Genomic DNA, 20,387 nt, shown 5'->3' with positions numbered 1-20,387 from the left:
TAGCATATTACGATTTAATTTGAAACTTGAAAAGGAAAAATTGCCATATGTATATGTAGTGACTTTAAAAATGAAGAAGAAATGGATGGAAAAGTCTATAAAATTATTTTTGTTTTTTAAATTAGAAATGGCTGACAATGTCATAATTCTTATGAATCAAACAAATACTTCATAAAATCGTAAATAAGAAAAAATAAATAAATAAATAAGATAAGGATACCAAGGTTTGATCATAAGGTCATAAAATCACAGTTAGTGCAGTTGGCACATTGGCTAATCTTTGGTGTGTAATGGATCCAACTCCGTTGTAATGCATGAAACTCCAACAGTTGTGATGAATAACGAGCAGATGATATTTCACAGACAATTAATTCACCACATAATTCTATATGCTACACCATTATACCAACCACAACATGAAATATTCCGCAACAAATTGCATCAATGTTTTAATTTTTCATTTCAAAGCTTCAGTTATACGGAGTAGATCATTTACCTGACCTGTCAATCGGCTTCTTGCATCAAAATTGATAATGTCACTTATCTCTTGAAAAGACGCATGTTTATACATGTGACATACAGGTCACTGTGTATCACAGCAGCAGCGGGCAGTCAACAAAAGGCATCAAGAAGCTATGAAAGCTTTAACGTATAAGCACGAACTCAAGAGAGTATATTTTTAGCTTCTGTTCTTTGCCAGACGAAAATTGCAGAATTTTCCTTGAAGTTTATGGTGGGTCTGGAATAAACTTAAACAGTCGAATATTGTCTATATCTCTGCTGTCAATCCTTTGAAGTCGTCTCCACCTACTGTAGAGCAAAGCATGGTTTTCCAGCAAAAAGAAGCTTTGAGATGAGCAGCTTATTTTTCCTTAACTGTATTGTTTTGCTCTTCAGACAAAGTCAAGAAATAAGCAGCTTAGTTGCCTCATAAGATGACCAGCTGTGAGCACACAGGAAAATCCAGTCTTTAAATGGAGGCAAATCAGATTGTCCTAATGTTTTATTCGCTTTAAAGTATATAACAAACATGCAATTTCGTAGTTTTCCACCAATTTCATATCAGAGTCTCGGTTATGCACACAATAATATGACAATTATGAATAGATCAAGCATTCAATATCGGTAAAAACTCTACTACGGATCAATAGAGAAGGATAGTCCAAACTCCCCAAAGGATCATATTATGAAAGGTAAGAAATGCTATATACACGAAAACAGAATAAAACTGACTGCAGCAATGCCAATCAACATACCATTACATTTCATACGAGACAAATCTCATAGGAAAATCTACAAATGATGTATACAGCTTTCAAGAACCCCTAATTAAACCTAGATCTATTGAATATGCTGATACACAGTAAAAATCAATTGCGGAATTGTGAAAAAAATATGTAACGTAACTTAGGATCCGAATAAGAGAGGGCAAGAAAAATATTAGAGACAAGCTGATATCATACAAAATATACCAAAATATAAAATTCCAAAAAGGTAGAAAAAGTACCCGAAAAAAAGGACAGAAAAATTATACATCTCTTTTCACTTACAGGTTACATAAGCAGTTGTTCTAGATCTGCAAATGCAGACCTTGAGTTGCTTGGTTTGGTGACCTCTGGACCTATGCTGTCAAGTAGTTGTTGCTCTGAAGCCTTGAGGTCCAAGGCGGATTGAGTTGAGTCAACTGTAGGTGGTGAAGCTTCAGGTTGATTCGAGTCAGGAGGAGGTACAGCTCCTGACTGACTAAATTCCACTGAATTTGAAACTGCCAACTGGCTAGAATCCGCTTGATTAGAAGATCCTAGTTCACTCAACTTTTCCGAAGAAGGTGCTCCTTCAGGTTTTGGTTGATGAGAAACTTCTGCCGAAGAAGCTCCAACTTTGCCGGATTCCTCTCCAGCTTGGGTAGAGTCTAGTGGAGCAGCTCCAGGTTGGCTGGACTCTGCTGGAGGAGTAGCTCCAGATTCGCTGGATTCTGCTGCAGGAGTAGCTCCAGGTTCGCTGGATTCTGCTGCAGGAGTAGCTCCAGGTTCGCTGGATTCTGCTGTGGACGGAGCTCCAGGTTGACTGGACTCTGCTGGAGGTGTCACACTCGAATCTCCAGACTCTTTTGGTGGTGGGATAACACCATTAATCGGAGCTGCGGTAGGAGGTGCTCCTAATAACAACTGTTTACCAGGCTCCTGTTGAGAACCCTTTGTGGCGGGCAATGATTTCTTTGGAGCGGAAATTGAAAGCGAGAGAGAGCTCATCCCTGGAGGAAGAATTTCAATAGGAGGTTTTTTATTAGTGTCCCCTAAACTGGGAAGCTTGGGGTCCTCCAGAGAAGCCAGGAATGCAGAAGTTGCATCAGTCTTGGTTGTTCGAGTATGCTCAATCTCCTTCTGCAACATTTTATTCCAAGACTCAACCAAGTTCTTAAGAGTTGGTCGTCCATGGGCCTGATAAATATGAACTAGTCAGACAAGGCAGTAATACCAACATATATAAATAAATAAAAAAAAGAAGAGGCTTCATGTAACTTGAAATAGCATACATGAGAATGAAGTACAGCCTCTGCAAGCATCCCTGTTTCATGCCACGCCTTCTCCATGAGAGCATTGTCACCCAAAACTGCAGCCGCAAATGCGGCTTCACGTCCCAATCCAAGTGACACTAAATTATTCACCAGAGTCTGCATTCAATCATCAAATACATTTTGAGTAGCACAAAGAAGAGATGGTAATGCAGCCATGTAATTACAAGGAAGAGCAAAAAGAAGTATTTGATGCTGAAAGGGATTGCAGTGAAAATCTACAAATGATGTATACAGCCAGAGTCCAAAGTCCCGGTCTTAACAGCGGAATGGCAAAATATTACCAAGTTTAAAATGGGTTTTTCAGGGACACACCGTATCTATGTTAATGTTTAGTCATGAAGAGTAAATATACTCAAGAAGCTGCTTGATGCAACAGATTATGTAAGTCATATATATCTACAGCTTTAATTGATTTGACAGCAACACGTGCACATTTAACAAGATTAGTCACATTGGAATGATAAGTGATTATCATATTTATAAATGAAAACTTCTAAAAGATATCCCACTACATCCAGACAATCATAAAGAGAAGGTGAAAATTAAAAGAAGCATATTAAGTTTGATCATGCAGATGTCTAAATAAATTTTATGAGTGAAAATAAAAAATAAACATATCAATCTTGAACAACAGTATCTTAGTACACCATAGTGGAAGAGAACAAAAAGAACATACACTTAAGCGAGTTAACTCCCCATGGTTTGCAAGTCGCAAGGCCAGACCCCTTAATTCATGACTCTGCAAAGATCCCTTCACAGAACCAGCTGCAGCTAATCGCTTAAGAGCTTCACGGGCAATTTCAGATTGTGCTGTTGCATCTGCTGCATCAATAAGATCCAAAAACTGCTTTGCAAATTTTGCTATCCCTTGCACTGCATCTACAATATTTTCTTTCTTAGCAGCTACATTTAACAGGTTTGTCAAATCCAACCCTGAAGTTTCTTGTCCTATATCCCTGCTATTGCTCATTGTCAAAAGGCACTGAAGAGCTCTTTTCAAATCATTTCCCTGCATGGCCAGATCAAACTCCAACCTGCGAAAGAAAAGATGAAATCACACCTTAAAATCATAAAGATCATTGCACAATCAAGTTGGAGCATCGACTGCTAATCAAGTTGTTGCGCATATTTTTTATGCATTGAAAAAGGCATCATTAAAACATCATATAGTCATTGTCAGGTATTACAAAAGCACAAGTTATAAAGAGCAATCAGAAGCACAAGCAGCACTATGATAGAGTTGAATGACCAACTTGTACATAGCATGTACATGAGTTTACCTCTTCGATATTCCAGGCAAATGAAGAGCTTCAGCAGCATAACCCATTCCGAGCATAAATTCAGCTAAGTCATCATGATGCTCTCTGCCAAGTCTAGTAGCCCTGTAGATGCAGAGGTAATTAATGTACCACCTTAATAAGCACATGCATCCAGCAAACATGGGAAATTTGAAGGATAATTACCATTTTACTGCACTGACAGCATCCCCGTAGGCAGCAAGACAGCGGCAACGAATACCAGGGTGGGTAAGAGATAAAGCATGGGCCCGCATGTACCTGGAGGTGAATTCAGCAGTGCAAGAATATTATATACTCAAATATACAGGACAAACACAAAACAGAAGTACAAATGCATCTAAAGATGGAAACGGTTTCAAAAAATTGAGGATTGATTTCGGGTTTTCCTTCTCTGACAAAGCATCAACTTCGTATAACCTTAAACTTCCATAGGACAGAAGTAAAAAGGACCCACTGGTAACTGGTTTAGCTTCTTGAAACCAAGCATAGTTTCACAGCTCTACTACATTTAAGAACTAGAGATGGGTTACCTGTCAATCAACCAGAGTACTCCATCTCTAACTCCCACGACCACAAGTGGGCCAATTGGTCGTTTTTGCTCCGCAGGGAAGCGGGTTACTGCAACAGCAACACCACCACCACCAACAGCAATATCATTTGCTCTTCTATCTTCGGGCATACCAGAATCATCCCCGTCAACTTTGGACTGTTTTGGCAATGTTAAGTAAGGTGGCACAGAAGGAGCTTGCTGAAATGAAGCTAATCTCACAACCTGCAATAATAACTCCATTCATCATTCATTTGATAATCATACAAGTGACAGCAGAGTCACTACAACATGCTCAGATCTTTGTAAAAGAAATCAATCAATGATAAACGATCTTGCAACATATACTCTTTCAAAAAGGGCAACATAAACCCACAATATAGCTGCCAATACTCTGTAATCTGTACAACAAACCTACAAGATAATCTGACTAGAAGAACAGTTGAACTGAAAACAGTAGAAAAAATTGCATAGCTCAATCAATGACACTATATGACATATGCTTATTTTATTACCTGGTCCATTTTCATCACATCCAGCTCTTAATCAGTTCTGACACAACATTTCAGAGCAATTGGAGGTCTACTAGATAGTCTAAATAGAAATAAGCTGTTTGACTAGCCCGTACTGGATTTGTGACAAGCTAGTGATGAAATTACAGCTCTTTAGGGATGCAATTTTAAAAGCTCTACTTCACATAGCACAGATAATTGAATAACCAGATAGTTGTCCTGGTCAAAACATACAAGACTTATTAATCTAATCTAATGACAGGTAAGCAAGAAAAAGGACAAAAATATATTTTAAAAAAAAATTTTATGAGATATATATATAACAAAAGGAACTAAGGAATTCGAGATACTGTAGCAATAATAAATAAGTGAATCTTTGTAATACCAAACAAAATATTTTATTTATTTATGTTGCAACCCAGAAACAAGATAGGGCAGTTTTAGTAAAAAAAAAAAAAAACAAAAAACAAAACAAAACAATAAAAAATAAATAAAATAAAATAAAATAAAAAAAATAAAAACAAAAACAAAAATAAAACAAAACAAAAAAACAAATCAAAAGTACTATAGTTCAATCTAAAAGATTATACTCCCTCTACCATTAGGGAAAGAGCATAAATAGTTTGATAGTAAAAAAAAAAAAAAAAACAAAACAAAACAAAACAAAAAAACAAGTCAACAATACCTGTAGCATTGGCGGTCTCAAAGATATTCTTTCGTTTGTATCAGCTTTAGGACCATCAACTGAAATCAGAGCTAATTCACCATGCTCAGCAACAGCTCTAGCTTGTACCTCTTTCAGTCTCAGTTCTTCATTCATCCTCTTTGTCTCTAGATCGATTGCAGCTATTCCAGCATCCACAAAAACCACCCTAGAAAAGTTTTCAAAGACAAAACCGAATGTAAGAGAGATTCAAAATTCATAAAACCTGCACCATGTACATAATTTATAAAGATATAACAAAATTCATAAGAATTCAAGCCTAAAATCTGCACCAAAATCCAAATATAAAAAATGAAAATAAAAAATAACAAATAAAAACAAAAGATCATTTTATCTTCCTAACTTAAAAGGCTACTTATCTCTTGAAAGAAAGATAACTAAATTTTTGTCGAGTATTACTCTATCCCTCCCTATTCATAGTTCCGGATTCTGTAGCAAGTAGAACAGAAAGAATGATGATAAATATTTTGTGGTGAGGGTCAGCTGATATGAGGAAAGCTCATCTCGTAGGCAATAGGTCTAGGCTTTGGGAAAGTGCGGTAAAAAAATATTGCCCTTGTGGGAAAACGGTTGTTATATTTTCCTCTTGATTCCCAGTTCTTTAGGCATTCTCCCATCGAATGAGGTTCAAGGTCCGGGGTGGCCGTCACGTTCATCTTTGGGAAGATGTTTAGAGAAGAGAGCAACCTTTCCTGAGAGGCTGAGATCCTCACTTAGACCAACTGCCTACTTTCCACAACCCCCTCGTTGCTGGTTTTATGGCGATGATACAAGGGCCACTGCATGATAACGAGTTAGAGGAGTTCACTTATACTAGACTATATGGTTTTCAATTAGGGGCTCTAAATGATTCAATGGAGTGGACAGGTGATTCATTGGCGACTTTTTCTTGTAATTAATTAAATACAAACCACTTCAAAGCATTATAGCACAGCTAGTAACTTGTCTCCCAATTGTGCAGAACATTCAGATTCCAACGACTGTCCTTATAATAAGTTTTTTCAACATGCAATCAAATACATCTGTTTTTTTAGAGGAAAAGAAAAAAAAAAAAATTCTAGGCCTTAATATGGGGTGGGATAAAAATAGCATCACAGTTAGAAGCACCAAGCTTTGATAAAATCACCCAAATTAGGTCTTAATGTGAATGGCCAAGTCAATGGCAAGCTTAAAATGTAAAATAGTTCATAATATGCAACGACATGGTTAGCTATTCTATCAAAACAGCACCAAAATGAAAAAAAGGGGGAATTGATTATTCAGCAACCTTAGTATCCGAAAATATGTAGCGATATAATGTGGCCATGTTAAAATAGTTAACCTTAAAAAGGCACTCATCTAAGTATTTCAATATAAGTCACTATAGATGATTTCATAAAAAAAATATTCTCAAATGCAATCTAGAGATAATAGCGAAAAAATGATTATAAGACATTGAACATAATGAAAGGTACAGAACAGCAGAGCTAGAGCTTAAGTAACTTACTCGATGGTAGTTGGAGTAGCAACAAATAGCTGTCTGCGATGCCAAACAGCACTAGTTGCATAAGGAATTGCAACATCTCCCAAATATCGATACTGAGGACGCAAGGAGGATATGACAATATATTTCTGATAGGCAAAAGCACAATATTCAACAGTTTGGTCCCAAGCTGTCCACTCTGGCTGAGGGAGAAGACTACCTACAGGTTGAAAAGTTTCCCAACTGCAGCAGAACTTGATTAGATAAATAATGAAAAGATAATGCAAGCTAACATTGTTAGAAATAAGAAACAAAAAGGAAAAAAAAATAAAGAGGAAAGGACAATGAACGTGCGGGTAAGGGTAAAAACTTATGAGTCTTATGACCAAGTTGAAAGCTCCAGGTCACTTCACTACTGATAAACCAAATTTTAAGGGAAGAAAAAACTTCAAATTTATGTGAAATCTCATTGTGGAAAAAAGAAACGTAGAATACTGGAATGTAACCGTACAAAAATGAAATTACATTTGAAGACGTAAAACACACAGGCGGGCGAAAAACAAAAACAAAAACAAAAACAAAACATAACAAAACAAAGCAAAACAAAACAAAACAAAACAAAACTAGGCACCGTTCAGCATCATGTCAGCCCCACATCTCCTAATTAAAGCCTTGCAAGTTGCAACATCAACCTTAATTAAACATCAGTGTTCATATCAAGCACACTATAATCATACAATTCCAAAGAAAAGATAAGTCAGTATGTCCCAGATCTAGTCAATAACCTAGTAATAAGCTTACTATGTCGTGGTGGACGTGGTCTGCCTTAAAAAAATCTCTTTAGTTCCTCCAGCTATGAAAAATGCTCGTTTGGGTGGTGAATACACATACAAAGTAATGGGGAGATGTCAAAAGGTATATAACGATAGTCACCCACCCACACAAGACCTAGTTATTGGTCGCGTCAAGGGTCAGTGTAGGTTGATAACGGGTCGGATCAAAAGAGACGTTTTATTGGTTCAATGCAGGTCGCAGGTCAAAAACGAGTTGATAATAGATGGGCCAATTAACAATCAAGGGAAAAGAGTAGAGGAGTAAGCCAAAAATTAAGTATATTTGAATACGACATAATTTTTTTTAAGCTATCTGTTTTCTTTTTTAATTAAATTGGGCAAGCATTTTGGCTCTATATTGACCCTGAACAAGGGTCCTCTTATCTTGACCCAAACCCTATACCCATTGGCTTACCCTGCCAATAGCCAGGCCTAACACACACACACACACACACACACACCCCAAAAAAAAAAGGGCTGAGTATTCAATCCAGAGTTTCCCTTGACGTCTGTCAAGGATCAGATCCCAAACAAAGAAGATGCCTCCGAAATGAACTTTTATGGACAGAAGAGCAAAATCCAATGATAAACAAGAGAAGCATGCAAGGTCTAGCATAGGGAGAAATAGAAAAGAAGCTACAGGCCACTTTTTCAATTTATTTTGGTTTACAAGGACTAATGCTAAACAAGAAACACACTAGGTTTTAGAGATTGTAACAAGAAACATTATACGTTGTAGTCCCAACTCTCGCTATGCAATAAGATAAAATCAATAGAATTTTATGTATAGCAATTAACATTTAATATAAAACAGGATATAAATATCCATATTCCAAAATTTAGCACATAGTTCATGAATTTAAATAAGACTGGATTCACTGAGCCAAACAGAACCAGAATGGGGCTCACCTATAAAGTTGAAAATTTTGAGTAGATGAAGGACCAGAACCGACACCCTCATCAAATGTGTTAAATGAGGAAGCACCAGAACCAAAGCCCGACAAAGGCATTGACTGTATTGTTGAAATTGCAGTAGCTGCAACAGCACTAACACGGCGGGAAGTTCGATATGCAATACCAAGGAGTGAACCTCCATGCAAACCTATTACCTAGTAGAAAAAGAAACTGAAATTACATCATGCTAAGTGGAATAGGCTACATAAATCTAATATCAGTTACAAAACATAAAAACTAGTGAGTTGAAGAATTCATCACCAAAGCCCATAAACGGGAAGAAAAAAAAATGTAAATCACAACCACAATCAGATAGAAGATATTAGTTATAACCATGTCATAATAAGCAAGTGTGAAAAAGCTTGTTTTATGAATCCTCTATTCCTCCATAAATCAAGGAGCATCCAACAGGTTCCATGAAATCAAATTACAAAAAAAAAAAAAAGTATGATGCATAAATCCTGGAGCATCCAACAGCTTCCCTGACATTCACACCTCCAAAACTCAGTACCCCACCACTGCTCCCAAAATCCCCTGATCTATGCTTTATAACCTAAACTTTGAACATTAGCCAGCAAAGATTCAACAAGTTGCCAACAAGATTCACATGTACATCACTCTCCCAAGGCTCAAAGAAGAGTCCACATAACATGATGCCCTATTTATACATCAGTATATTACTGTTCTCCAATGGAGGAACAAACCTCAATCGAATAAGTCTCCCACCAGCAATTACACCCACGCAGAATAAGATCCCCACTCAAAACATACACACCGATTGTCCCATTCATAAACTGCTTCTGTGCATGAAATATATTCACATCCCAAGCAGGTGGGCAACTTTTCCACTTCAATTCAATATTATAATACAACAAATAACTGCATTGATGAGAGCAGGTTACCTTAGAATCACAAAAAAAGTTCTGAAGTCTGAACATGGTAAATATTCAATATCAGAAGCTTTTTGTAAAGAAAAAGGAGAAGATGATGAAAGAGGTGACAGAACTCCATAAACACCAAGCTCAGCACGGTGCCTTTTGCTACATATTTTTTGCAAAACTAGTACCATATTTCCACTTCCAAAAGGACCATTGATGTCACTGCTGAAACCAGGGTGTGTGATCCAACAGTTACAAATGAAAACTCTTATCTGATTCACTAACACATACACGTATCCCACAGCAAGACCAAGATTTAAATCCCATTAGGTTTGTGCTATTACAAGCTCTGCCCCTACCATATATATGTAACAGTTGCCATTTAACCTTGGTGAATAAATACGGCAAGGGTAGGGGGTAAAATTCTAATAGGCAATCATACCGCAGCTTCCTTAGGAAAATACACTTTAGCATTTAAGTGGTACAGCATAAGAGCTTTGATTAAAAGATTGCTTGTGCAAAACATACCGGTTCACTTCTTCCACCAATTGATCTCATCAATATGTTAGATGTTCCATCATCCAGGACAATACGAACTTGGACAGAGGCAGAAGCTGCACTAGCAGCAGCTGCTGCAGCTGCTGCCGCTGCAGCAGCTTCCTTGGCTTTTCTAGATGAACCCCCCTTTGGAACTACAGGAACTCTTGGAACCACGGCAGATTCTAATATCGCAAATCTATCACGACAATTATCCCACGCCAAGAGTCTAGCACTCCCTGAATCAACAATGGACCAGTCGCTGACCTTGTATATTGAAAAGTAAGGGATATCGGGCCACACCACAGCTAGATACCTGCATAAAGCCATAAGTTTGATAAGGTACAGAATATTAATATCTTGTTGACAACAAATAAAGATGGAACATTTAAGATGATAAAGAGATCCCTCTGTAGCAATTTGATGGCTTAGGAGTCACCAAAAACTCAAAGGAATATTTAGTCGCGTGCTAGCACATATAATAAACAGAATCTGTACATGTAAACCAAATAAATACCAATATATTTTAACAAAAATGACTTGGGTCAGTAATATGATACAAAAAATCAAGACCTAATAGACTAGCTAACTTATTACCAAATCAATACCCTCCAAAACTTTATCATGTAAACCAACATCAAATTCCAATTTTGAAATACATATATAGATAACCAAACATTTTTACTTCAAACATCTTTACAAACGTCAAATAAAACGATGGACAGCTTCTTTTGACTTTGAAAGTCTGACAAGATCGTTCAAAAGCCCGACCAAAGTATGTTTTTGGAGTTGAATATAAGCGATATATACTACATGCATGGAGTTAAACTAGCTGCAAACGAGACACGTGCATGGACACTTACTTTCCTGAACTGCTAAGAGAAAGAACAGAATACGAATCATGTGGAACAGGAGTACTAATGTGCTTTTTGATCTGTTTGACCTGCGATGCTTCTGGGTCCACCTTAGACCTAGCTGCTTCGGTCAATGAGCCATTGCTACCCAAAGATGTGTTTGCTGTGTTAGACAACTGAAAGGTCAATAGTTTAAGTTCCCTTTCAACTATATATACAGCAGAATGCTCTCGGCTTCCAGGTGGTGATGGTAGAGCAACCACAGGCGGAAGAGCTCGAAAATCAAACTCGCTAATAATTACACCAATATTAGTTCCAGTAGCAACCAGATGAGGCTGTAATGGATGTGCAACCATACAATAAACCTGCAGTAGCAAGTAATTATTAAAAATTTTAATCTTGGATCTTTCAGTCACCTTACACAATATATATATATTTCAAACAAATCATATGAACAATAGACCAGTACAACAGATGCCACTTAAAGTTCAGCAAAGATACAACATAACAAAGCTTCATCTGTCTCAGAAGCAGTATGATTAAAAGTGTCTCTGAAGTAAATACATAACTGCAACATATAGAAAATCATGTAAGAGGGTTGTTATCACTTCTAACAATACCATACCCTGCATACCAAGACTTAATTAGGAATCGTTTAGGGACTGCACTAAGACACAGACAGTCACCACCTGCTACTAAAGAAAACACACTACAGCAATGTAATCATACGATCTTCATCCTTGAACCTTGTCAAAAAAAATCCACAACCTGAGCATTTCAGGCTGAAAACAAAACCCGCCAATGAGCCATTTGGTACGGAGTTTTAGAAGAGCAAAAAATAATTCTCTTTATCTCCAATTAGCATATGGTTAGCTTTAATTTGATCTTTTTCCCTGCTTCGATGAATTGAGTGCATCCCAAAATGCTCTTTCAGGCTTTCAAAGATTCCCCCACTCCCCTTGGAACTTAGATTTCCTAAATTTGGTTTTGCTTTTCAACTCTTAACTAATCAAAACCAATAACCGTTTACTAGCACCTGAATAACTTACACTAGATTAGCAACACAACCAGTCTCTTATGCCAGTCTATAGTTGGCTTCCATTAGTAGCCGGCTCTATAATTTTTAAGGGCTTCAGCTTACCACTTCTTTGGCATAACTCACTAAAGACACCCCAAAATATCTCCTCCAACTAATACAATTAACAATCTTAGGGGCATTTGGTTGGGGTATTCAACAAAGGGAAAGGCAATCAAACTACCATCAATGCCTTTAACGATGATTGTGAGACAAATTCAATCATTCCCTATACCCCTTCCATTACCCCCACTTACCTCTACTCTCATTCCCCACCCAAACACCCCCAGCAGGGAATCACTCTGTCCCTCAAACTCCACTTCATCCAACTACCTTGACCACTTTCATAGTTACCTTGACCACCCTCAAAAACACCAACCGGCCACTCAAAACCACCGCCCAGCCACTGAAACCACTTCCTAGCTACTGAAACACTGCCCAGCCATGACAGAACCTCCACCTAGCCGCCGCAAGAACCTCCGCCCACACCCAAAACCACCTTTTCCTACCGAAAACCACACACACACACACACACACACAAACAAACAAAATACAATAAAAAGGTCTGGTTCAGCAGAATCATCAAAGCCTTCCACAATTTTGACATCAGACTTACTTTACTAAACCATAAACATTTGCGAGATACATACCCGGAGCTTTTTGCTTGGTGCAAGAGCTTGTGGAGGTACAAGGGAGGAAAGTTCACATAATGGCCTTGTCAGCACTGAATAAGTTGGATGCTCAATAGCCCTGTCAAAAGGCCAAAAAAATCCCGTGTAAGTATAGAGTCCTAGTCTTCTAATCATGAGGGAAAAAAAAATTGCAAGCCACTAACTAGTAACTAGAGCATTTTCAAACATAACATAGAGCTGGATGTCAGTGAAAATCTTGATAGTGGTGCAAATGTAATACCAAATATGTGAATCCTTCACACAGGTCAATATATCAAGGTTGGGAGCACGAGGATGGCACCAAGATGCCACACTGTGACAAGACATCCTAGGAACTGGCTTTATCCGCCGCATCTCCTGAAAAAGAAAAATGATCATGTAAAAATGAAAATCTAGGACGTCAATCATTAATAAAAGGCTTTCTCCCGTCTGTGCAAGCGGATGTTTCCATTAAAATTGTAAACTATAACACCAGATCAACTATCATGAGATCACTAATCAACAATTGCCAATCCTATACTGAATAAGAAAACTGGGTAAAAGCAACTGAGCTTTGCTGCTCACAGACCACCCAAAACCAGAAACTATACAGCAGAATGCATAAAGCTACCAAGAAGACAAGCCTGCAGCATTCACAACTTACCTTAAATGAGATTGTATCCCATATAGCCAGTGTTTTATCAGCACCAATCGTAATAAGCTGTGGTGCGCCACCAGACACTCTTGATAATTCTACAGCCACAACCCCACCATCATGTGCCTTTGATGTAATATGAAACCATAAAAAATTAGAACGTTCACAAAAAGATTAAAAAAAATAGGCATTCGCAAGGTTTTAAAAATAATCTCACAAGAAAGTAGCCAATAAGATGCATACATCATCGTAAAATTACCATATTGAATAAACTCAGAAGAAAAATAACAGGATCACTACCTTTAGGCTAAGTTTGGGTACAAGCTCTCGTGAATCATGCCCGTGATCAGCACTCCAAAGTATTAGTAATCCGTCACTTCCACCAGAGACCAACAATGCCTACAATTACAGAGAATATTGATGAAATCAATCAATCAACTATACTGGCAAGGAAACCCCCAGCCACACAAGGTCCACCTATATGAAGAGACTGTCCATATCATGTCACAGGAATCCAAAAAATTTCCCCATTTTCCAAACATAGTGCCCTAAACTACGGAGTAGTAAAACTACTGTGTTCAAAAACATCTGAGTCATAGCCAACTTGTCCCTACCTATCCCCCCAACAGCCAGGCAATTTAAAATAGTCAGCATAAAAGTTTCCACATGTCTTTCAACTAAATCTTCTCTCACTATTTCTCTCCATCCACAATTCCAAATTACTGTGCTAAACTAGAGGGTAGAATTGTTATGGAGAAAAGGGACAAAAGATTTTCCAAACTACTTTGTAGCTCATGATTGAATGAGAAACCATAGCTAGAGTATGCAGATGTTTCACAGGGAAGATGTGTAAAGTATCCAAAAAAAAAATTATTTATAGAATATGATGCTCCAGACCACGGCAAAAATAAAGTGTACAAAAGTCCACCAATATAGCAATATAAGCAGAAACTCCAGCCAGGGGGAAAATAACAAATGCTAAAAAGAAATTGATTAAGAATTATTGGATCCTCCCATGATATAAACCCACCAGATTCATGCTTATTAATTCAACCAAACAGCAGAAAAGATTACCAGATAACAATTAAAAAAAAAGAAGCTTGACAAATTCACCAGACATCAGTGTTAACACAAATTATGAAAGGCTTACCTCGCCTGAAGATGCCATGAATGTCATCAGACAATTTATAGCTCCTTTGTGGCCTCCAGTGTACCTTCGAGCAAGCTGTAACGAAGCATCAGAAACAACTCTGAGAAACAATATATCACAAGTCAACAGGAACCAGAAAAGTTTCTGACAGTCTGACCTTCCATGTTATCATTGAAAGAACTCTTATTACACCATCTGATCCACCAAATGCAACTAGTGGACCTTCACCTGCAGTGGATCTATATAGGAACTCCATACTGCAATCCCAAATTAACACAATTAACCAATTGCATATGCAACAGCCACACCAGTATGCAATCTCATATTGGAGTATTAATGACAAAACCCTTAAACACTTTTTATTGTTTTCTCCTGGCAGGTAAAGAAAGGAAAGCAATGACCGATACAAATCATATATAACTTGTCAAGCAACACATTAAGCACAATTACGCAAATGCAATTAAGCAAGATGCAAAGAGCAGAGTCCAATTTCCCAACTTATTTAGGGCTCAAGGACAAGACATCTCAAAGATACAGTCCAGGCTTCCTAATGCATTACAGTGCTTGAGGCAAAAGAGATGCACCAGAGTAATTAGTTAAATCACTGTCTCTAAATATTTATGATACAAGAGACATAAATCCTACTGTTTTTCATACCGCAGGTACCATCATGGTGCATTGATATCAATACTAATTAATACAGTGACTTCTGTATATATAGAGGTTGTTTGGTTGACAAATAAAAACATGGGAAATTAGAAATCCTAGGAATTGAAATTCTTTGAAGTTGTTTGGTTGACAAATTCATGGAAGTAGAAATTCCCATGAATTTCCACTTCCCACAAAATGGGAGAAGTTAATTACCTAGGGGGAGCTAGGTAAGTGGAACTTCCCATGGGAATTTCCACTTCCCTTAGTTAACCAAACACTTTTTAGAATTTCCTAGGAAGTTCAAAATCATGGGAAATCAATTTTCCAAGGAATTTGCAATTCCTACATTCAACCAAACGAGCCCATAATATCAAATCCAGCATCAAAAACTCTTTTATATAAATACTTTTATTTATGCAGTTATAACCCTTATTTCACCAAAAGGCACACCTCCTGGATTTACTACTAGTTTCCCCTCATGCCTTCAAGGCTTCAAAATACTGGTATATACAAAAACTTGTATACAATTAAGAGTTTTTAGTAGCATTACCACATTAGGGATCTGTTATCAAGTTCTTGCTTGGGAACATCACGACCACGCATTGTTACCAAGTCCAAAAATATAGCTTTATTCTCACAGCAGATGACCAGAAAATGTCTTCCTTTAGTTGCTGGAGGGAGAGGACTTAAAGTAGAGGTGACATTACTAACTGCCGATGGAGCCTCAGCAGCTGCTGCTCGATTGCGCCAAAGTTGCCAAAAACGTACATCATCATCATAAAAGTTGACTTGCTTAACACTGAAATAACACAGTAACACACACACACACACACAAAAACAAAAAACAAATTTAGCAGCAGAAAGGCAAAAATTATAATTCAACAATCACAAGGAAAGCAAGTGCTCCTCACCTTCCTCCACGTATAGCTTCGGTAGGCTTTCCTCTAGACTCTAATAACATGAAGTTGTCAACAACAGTAAAGAAAAGTCAGCAATACCACTCAAAAGTTCAGAGCACGATAATGGCAAGAACAATCAAGATTGCTAATAACTAAAATATGCTGTACATTCAACAGTAAAGTTCAATTTCTAACTTGTTGATAATTTATAAGCAACTAAATAACGATTCTGTAATCTTTGTGAGGGGGAAAAAGACAAGTAAATGACACACGGTATATTACGACATAAGTTGAACTACCATTACCGCCACAAACTACACCAGACATACACGGCCATACCTCCTACAGATGTGACTGTAGGAGATCAAATATAAGCTCTAACTAAATTGAGTCACCTTGGCCAGCATTAAGCGTTGACAAAGTCAAATTTCAATATGACCTGGCTAACACACACACACACATATACAAAGCTAGGATTGATGAGCGACTTAAATTTTATACTTCCTTCAGTAATTAAAAACATAAAATAATTACTGAGCATCTATTGCATTTTCAAATATTTACAACATTTCTTATGATACTATCTTCCAAACAATTTCATTCTAACACTCCATAAATAGAGTGGATCAACCTAAGTCAGAGCATGTATTTTTGTGTCTAATCCCAAGCTTGATCGTAATCTAACATGATTTTTAAGTCATGCAAATTCTCAAGAAAAGCTATCCATTATTATTCTAGCTGAATTACTCAATTCTTGCTAGCTGAATTACTCAATTCTCACGTTACGGTTGCATAAGAGTAAAGTATCTCCAGATGAGGCCAAATCTCCCACAGCCCCATACAGTGCCTAAATCCCCAAAACAAAGCTAAACACAAGGAATACAACACACGATAAAATTACCTGCAACAATATATGTATATTAGTACGGAGGGAGTTGCCTGGTATGGAATTTGATACCTCTAACACTGGAACAAGTGAACAACTGACAATGCATGACAAAAGGCTCTTTTTAAACTATTTGATTATGAAAGAACCAGTTCATACAAGTCATACAACTTCCTTCCCATTGCCCTTTGGAGTTCTGATGCTCTGACAAAAGCTTATCATTTCTTAGTGGTTATCAAGTATTCAAAAGGAAGCTCTTAGAATCCTTAGATATGATTTGATTTCCCAAATATATTGATCTAGTATGTGTAGCTAGGCAAGTGGATTCATATTTGCGGATTATGCACCGCACCGCATCCGCAATTAGAGCTGGTATAGTATAATTTCGAAGGGTAGAGAGAAGGTATAAATATCAGAAGTTATACTCGCCATGGGTAGTAAAAGACTTGGAGCAATATTTTGGGAGGAAATGTCGTGTGCAAATCCAAATCTTCTTAGTACTATTTGTTAAAAATTGCAATATAAAGACCTCGATAAACTGATAGAATTGGTAAATGAAGGGAATATGTGAAAAATTCTTTTGGAAATTCGGTGTAAGAGGATTGAAATATACCAAACTAGGGCACCCTATTCTCTTCGTACTACCCAAAAAAAAAAAAAATTATAATAATTAGTTTCACTGAAAAAACTATCCATTGAACATGGAGGTGAGTACAATCTAATAGCATGGGTGGAGAAGTTGTCATTACCATCTTCACATTTTGTTGAAAGGATGAATCCTAGAAAGATACTATTCAATTTTGATATAAAAATGAATACCCAACATCAAACAATTATAATCCTTGCAAGTTGAGGCAGCTTTGGCATGTTAAAATCAACATTGCATTGAGGATAAGATAAGGAAAAGGTTTGCATATTATATGGTTGATGGCAAGTAGGCAATTTATACTTTACTGCACGTTCAAACTACAATTACAAAAAGTATGAGCCCCATTAAGTGAGAGGGGAGCTTATACAAACTAACAAGCTTCATTACAAAGGTTCAATGCTAGCAATTGCATAATAGTCTAACAATGCAATCCTGCAGTGGAGGGAACATCAACAGTGTTTGGGTGTAATTCAATGCTTGCGATTGCGTAATAGTCCAACATTTTAATACAGCAGTGAAGTAAACATCGTGTGTGTCATGGTGTAATTTCAATACACATGAAAATCATCACGTTTCAAGTTCACAATAAAGTTCCCTAAGTTCATCTCATGATTATTCACCGTGATAACATTTCATTCTCACTCAGTACAAAGACTATAAAATTAATGGTCCAACACTCCAACTCATTTATATACGGCAAACTAACAAACATGAGAAAGTTTGACATTACCTGACTCGCCCTCAGCAAGCTTCTCCAATTTGGCACCAACAAGCCGCCTTTCATCAACTCCACCAGCTTTTAGCTCATAAATAACCTGTAATCAAACACAACCAAATTTTTAATCATAGCTCATTGCCTCATTTCATTAATTCGATTCACGCATATAAATTAAAATCGAGTATAGACCTGACGATGTTCCCAATTCCAAACGGAGACATGATCTGAGGCATCAGAAGTAACAAGCCATGGATGAGTGGGATGAACTTGTATTTTAACAATCTTCTCATTCGTCGGCCGAAACGCCCGTAACCTCAGCATTTCTCCCGCTCCCTCTTTCTCTCTCTCCCAAATCAGAGGTTAGATCTAGCTAATGCTGCACATTACCATCAAAATTCAGCTGCAAAAGGTGCAAATACTTAAGATTCTATCAATGCGCACTAACAATGCAAAAATTGAAAACCCTAACCCTCAAATTCAATCCATTTCGGCAAAATTAACCTACATTTCTCACAAATTTACCAAAAAAAATCCCAAAACTAATTCATCAAACAACTAATCATCAAATTGAACAAATGAATTATGAATAATAGCATAAAATTGCTTCATAAAATCTATCAATTGATCCATATAATACACATCCAAAAAATTTAAAAAAAAAAAAAAAAAAAAAAAAAAACTGACCTTGAGGAGAGAGAAAGAGAAAAAAATGGTGGAGATCAGGAGGAATTGAAGAATGAAGATGGATCTGCAGCAGAAAAGTTGAAGATGATGAACTTTTGGGAGAGTTGTTTGAAGATGCAGGTGAATTATATGATCATCGAATATTAGATTTGTGTGTAAGAAATCAGACACTCCTTTTGAATTTTTGATGTTTCATTTCATGGCCTATTTTACTTTGTTTTTCTTTCGGAGTGATTAGTCTAATTACCAATTTTTTTTGGACATCAAAGATTAATCTAATTACTATTTACTAATGACCTTGTTAAGCAATTAGCGTAAGAGTTTGACAATTACTGGTACTCAAATTAATTTCATGAAAATACCAACATAAATTTTTTGTGTAAACTAGGTCACATGTTCAAATCTTCACTCTCTTATTTATAATTTGCAATACTCTTGTGACTCGGTGAGACAACAACAACAAACAAATACTGTTGATATTGTACTAAAATTAGGCAAAAAGAAAATTGTACAAGAACTTACAAGTAACAATTTACTTGATATTGAAGTTGTTCAAGGAGCTTGGCATATATTTCATGGCATATTGACCACATTATTACAGATATTTGTTCTGATCTCAACTCTTTTGATCATGTAAATCTACCAAATAAGAAATCAAACACTTGATTTGGTTGGAAATGAACGAAGTTTAGTTTTCCTCGAATGTTGATGTTGTACATCATTAAATTCTCAATCACCTTATAATACTGTATCTAATGCGTTAAGAGCTATTTTGGAAGAGGGTCTTTTATTGCTTTATTAGACCTTGCCCTTACAAAAACACGCACAAGAAAAGATACTGGTGGGTTGTATTGAATATCTACTCAGGTTATAGGTGAGTATTGAATAGTGAAATTGGATATACATTTGAATGGTGAGCATTTAAATAAATATGACGGGCTAAAATCATATCACCTAATGATAAATAATCTTAATTGTACTTGATATATTAGAGTTTGTCTTCTGAAAAAGGCCCAATAATAATTTTGATGATGTCCCCAAATTATTCTATCTTCACTTTATTGTTTACAAGCTTCTTCTTTATTCCTCATGACCGGAAGAATTGGACAAGGTCCAATAAATGTTCCGGACCAAATGTGGCATTAACCATTAGGTTGATATTCAAAGTATCCATTGTTTTGGCCCACAACAGG

General features: G+C 36.8%; 1 protein-coding gene across 2 annotated transcripts; it reads right to left on the bottom strand.

Moving 5' to 3' along the window:
- Nucleotides 1-1,148: 1,148 nt before the first annotated feature.
- On the bottom strand, nucleotides 1,149-19,355 carry LOC145607887 (uncharacterized). Of its 2 annotated transcripts, none has more exons than XM_081663482.1 (22): nucleotides 19,195-19,355; nucleotides 18,700-18,910; nucleotides 18,523-18,607; nucleotides 16,270-16,309; nucleotides 15,909-16,157; nucleotides 14,865-14,964; nucleotides 14,708-14,782; nucleotides 13,858-13,956; nucleotides 13,567-13,683; nucleotides 13,165-13,280; nucleotides 12,903-13,002; nucleotides 11,187-11,542; nucleotides 10,315-10,639; nucleotides 8,864-9,063; nucleotides 7,146-7,364; nucleotides 5,621-5,807; nucleotides 4,407-4,648; nucleotides 4,042-4,134; nucleotides 3,859-3,960; nucleotides 3,255-3,612; nucleotides 2,537-2,674; nucleotides 1,149-2,441 (listed from the first exon to the last, which is right to left on the bottom strand). In XM_081663482.1, exons 2-22 carry the CDS (start codon nucleotides 18,829-18,831, stop codon nucleotides 1,554-1,556), a joined length of 4,221 nt encoding a protein of 1,406 aa, XP_081519608.1. In that variant the 5' UTR covers nucleotides 18,832-18,910; nucleotides 19,195-19,355; the 3' UTR covers nucleotides 1,149-1,553. The 2 variants fall into 2 exon arrangements, with proteins under 2 accessions (XP_081519608.1, XP_081519607.1); XM_081663481.1 differs by having other exon boundaries at nucleotides 18,700-18,886.
- Nucleotides 19,356-20,387: the final 1,032 nt, after the last annotated feature.

Source organism: Chenopodium album, chromosome 23, assembly GCF_948465745.1.
Source record: "Chenopodium album chromosome 23, dcCheAlbu1.1, whole genome shotgun sequence".
Taxonomy (NCBI): domain Eukaryota; kingdom Viridiplantae; phylum Streptophyta; class Magnoliopsida; order Caryophyllales; family Amaranthaceae; genus Chenopodium; species Chenopodium album.
Note: the sequence above shows the minus strand (reverse complement) of the source record. Positions and strands in the feature narration are given on the sequence as shown.

Coding starts and splice junctions, on each gene's coding strand:
- LOC145607887 (XM_081663482.1), bottom strand. CDS start 18,831: ATGCTGAGGTTACGGGCGTTTCGGCCGACGAATGAGAAGATTGTTAAA. Junction 13,003..13,164: donor GTGAAGGATTCACATATTTG/GTATTACATTTG, acceptor GCCTTTTGACAG/GGCTATTGAGCATCCAACTT. Junction 3,613..3,858: donor TTGCCTGGAATATCGAAGAG/GTAAACTCATGT, acceptor TTTCTTTCGCAG/GTTGGAGTTTGATCTGGCCA.